At 32.5% G+C, this 3,247-nt stretch overlaps 1 protein-coding gene across 1 annotated transcript; it reads left to right on the top strand.

Annotated features, from left to right (window-relative positions):
• The first annotated feature begins 1,045 nt into the window (after positions 1 to 1,045).
• LOC145076262 (trihelix transcription factor PTL-like) lies at positions 1,046 to 2,659 on the top strand. The gene is made up of 2 exons (XM_079022205.1): positions 1,046 to 1,487; positions 1,598 to 2,659. The coding sequence occupies exons 1-2, from the start codon at positions 1,096 to 1,098 to the stop codon at positions 2,565 to 2,567; spliced, it is 1,362 nt and encodes a 453-aa protein (XP_078878331.1). The 5' UTR covers positions 1,046 to 1,095; the 3' UTR covers positions 2,568 to 2,659.
• Positions 2,660 to 3,247: the final 588 nt, after the last annotated feature.

Here is a 3,247-nt window from a genome sequence, read left to right as displayed (position 1 = left end):
TATGTTTTTGAAACTAGTTTTTGAATAAAAACCCCAACATAACGTTGTTTAGATACAAAGCTTTATTTTAAAAGATTATAAGTTTCTTTCTAAATGTTGAACATAATATGATCTAAAATAACATGATTCAAAATATTTATAATTCAAAACAAGTTATGATTCAACATGATTATGATCCTTAATTTATTGTGTTCTAAAAATAATTTGAGTAACATTTTATGATCATTATTCATATCCTTTATGATTCAAAAGTAAATGATTCAAAATATATAATGATCCAAAACTTATTTTTTAAACAAATATTTTATTTAATTGAATATATTATTGATCCAAAATTATTTTATTCAAATACAATATGATTCAAATACTATGATTCAAAATATTTTGATCTAAAAATAATATGATTCAAAAACACTATGAACGGAAAATATTATGATCTTTAATATTTTCTTATTTAAAACTTTTGTAATTGTTAAACATTAAAAACTCGAACCGATATTTAGTTTTAAAAAAATAAAAGGTAAAAACAAAAAATAAACAATAACACTAGTATCTTCAAATATGTACTAAATACAGTAAAAAACTAAGAGAAATGAATAAAAAGCGAAAAAAAGAAAAAAAAATATATTAAAAAAAAAACCAAAAAATTAAAAAACTTGAAAAATGAGTATATATATGTTTTAACTTTTTTTTTAAATTTGAAATAAAGAAACAAAAATAAATAATAAAACTCAGTTAAATGACGTTAAATCTAAAGAATGAATCATATGTTAATATGTCACATCCAAATATGGAGTTTGACCTTAGAGCCATTCACAAAATGGATTGTGAAGAATTATGCCACTGACGAAATACATCCACATATATTTCACCATTGTTGTTGAAAATGAGATACAGGAAGAAGGGAATCGTTGTTTATGTTAGTAAAATCCGCTTAAGTGTTAATCCAGTTATTTCAAATTGGCTGGGGATTAAAACCGTAACAAAGCCAATACTTCAGGACCATGTTTATAATTTCTGTAAATATTATAAAAAAGGGTTCATACGCCTTTTATCCAACCCTATTTGAAAATATACTCCATTACCACATACTACATGGACCATGGCCGGTACGGCCAGCCGGCGTTCACCACCGGCCACACAAGAGTCCATTTTAATTCAAGAATCCCTTCACTTGACTCGGAAGTACCCTTTTACATGAGTCAAGTACTAAACCCTGATGCACCACCACCTCATACTTTTCGTGACAACCCCACCGTCACTCCTCCACCACCCCCGCCTGCATACTCACCTCAAACGGGATGGAATGGCTTTAACAGCGGTATCAACCTGAACCATGGTACCACCAGTTATGCTCAGAGTACTACCATCCGATGGCCAAGACAAGAGACACTTGCACTTCTTGAGATCAGATCTCGACTTGACCCTTGTTTTAAAGAAGCCACGTCTTCAAACCATAAAGCCCCTTTGTGGGATGAAATCTCGAGGTATGTTAGCTACTTACGTCTTGTGAATCGATCCGTTCGGTTCATATCAGTTGTTGTCTCAACCACACTCTTGAATCTTTTTAATGACTTATTTTGTTCTCGCGATGTAGGATAATGAATGAAGATTATGGGTACCAGAGAAGTGGAAGAAAATGCAAAGAAAAGTTCGAAAATTTATACAAGTATTACAAGAAGACTAAAGAAGGCAAAGTTGGAAAACATGATGGTAAACACTATCGGTTTTTTCGTCAACTCGAATCCCTCTTTGGAGATCAACATGATCACCGAAGTATCAATAACAATATCCTTATTCATCCCAGCAGCCAATCGAATAATTCTTCTGAACATGGAACACCATCGTCAGAAAAGAACCGAAGTAATCGTAAGTTGAAAGAGAAGGAAATGATAGCTGTAATTGAAGAGTCAATGGAATCACAATTCTCGAAACTAATGGCTAAACAAGATGAATTTGGCAAAAAGATATTGTGTACGATCGAGCGTAAAGAGCATGAGAGGGAGGTCAGCAACGAAGAATGGCGAAAACAAGAGGTCGCTCGATTGGATCACGAATGCGAAGCTTGGGCTAGCCATGTAGCACGTATAGAGACTCGCGACGAGTGTTTACTCAATGCTTTACAAAACCTACTTAGGGTTAGATCGATTGGATCTAGTTACAGAAGCATGGTTCCTACGGAGAATTCTAAAGAAATTAATGGGTGTCTTGGTAATTATGAAAAACACAAAGATTGGATCGAAACTGAGATCTGTAGCTTGATTCGTATACGAACAGAGAAAGAATGCAGATTTCAAGATGTTAACCAAGAACATGGGGAGGGCCTTTGGCAGGAGGTAGCTTTCGAATTGTCTCTTTTGGGATACAGTAGAAGTGATAGCGAATGTAAGGAGATATGGGAAAAGATTTGTGTGGATTTTAACAAGACGAAGATGGTATGCGAGAGCATGAAGAAAGAGGATTCTTCAAGAACGAGCAACTCCATGGACGACAAGGAAGATCGTAATAGTTGTTTCAGCGCCACCGCAATGAACATTGACGGCGAGCGTTCGTGGGAAACTATGTAATATTCCAGGTGAGTTAAATCATGTATTTATGCAAGTGGAGTTAATGAATTTTTATCAAAATGAAAGGGGCATATATGAAACTTCTCTTTTTATATGTTACAAAACAAAACTTAAACATTTTTCCTACAAAACTTGAGCAATTTTTTCATTCAAGTCCTCAATCAAATAGCTTTCTATTGGGATTTAGAAGAATTTGTTTCAATGTGTCTCATATATGGTTTGTAATACGTAAGAAGTCGATCGATTTGATATATGATTTTTTAAGCGTCGTTTCTATTGTATATGCATGTATGTATATATGCATACATACGTGTTAATTTATACATACCTTATTACCTTTTATATAAAATACTGTAAAAATATAGCTTTCAATGATAAAGTCGGCATGTCTATATTTTTTCAATTCTATATTATATATAGGAAATAATATTTAAACTCTATAAGAACATATATACCATTAAATAAGAAAACTTGTAAATAAAACCATCAACCTTTGCAACTTCGTGAAGAAAGGAGGCCAAATTTGAACATATTTTGAACATATGCAACTATACCACTTCAAGTGTGCTAGAGATTTCATTATAAGTCCATATTCAAATTATTTAATAAAAAAGAATGCTGATGGTTAATTAGTTGGAAGTGAAATCCTAAAAGTTAGGTTTAAGATTCAAAACCATCCA

The sequence above is a fragment of the Lactuca serriola genome, chromosome 9, assembly GCF_051521515.1.
Source record: "Lactuca serriola cultivar US96UC23 chromosome 9, Lser_US96UC23_V15, whole genome shotgun sequence".
Lineage (NCBI taxonomy): Eukaryota > Viridiplantae > Streptophyta > Magnoliopsida > Asterales > Asteraceae > Lactuca > Lactuca serriola.
This window is presented reverse-complemented; position numbering and strand designations above follow the sequence as displayed.

What these genes read in the sequence shown, in the direction of transcription:
- LOC145076262 (XM_079022205.1), top strand. Translation starts at nt 1,096, where the DNA reads ATGGACCATGGCCGGTACGGCCAGCCGGCGTTCACCACCGGCCACACA. An exon ending in TTGTGGGATGAAATCTCGAG is followed by an intron (nt 1,488 to 1,597) that starts GTATGTTAGCTA and finishes CTCGCGATGTAG; the next exon opens with GATAATGAATGAAGATTATG.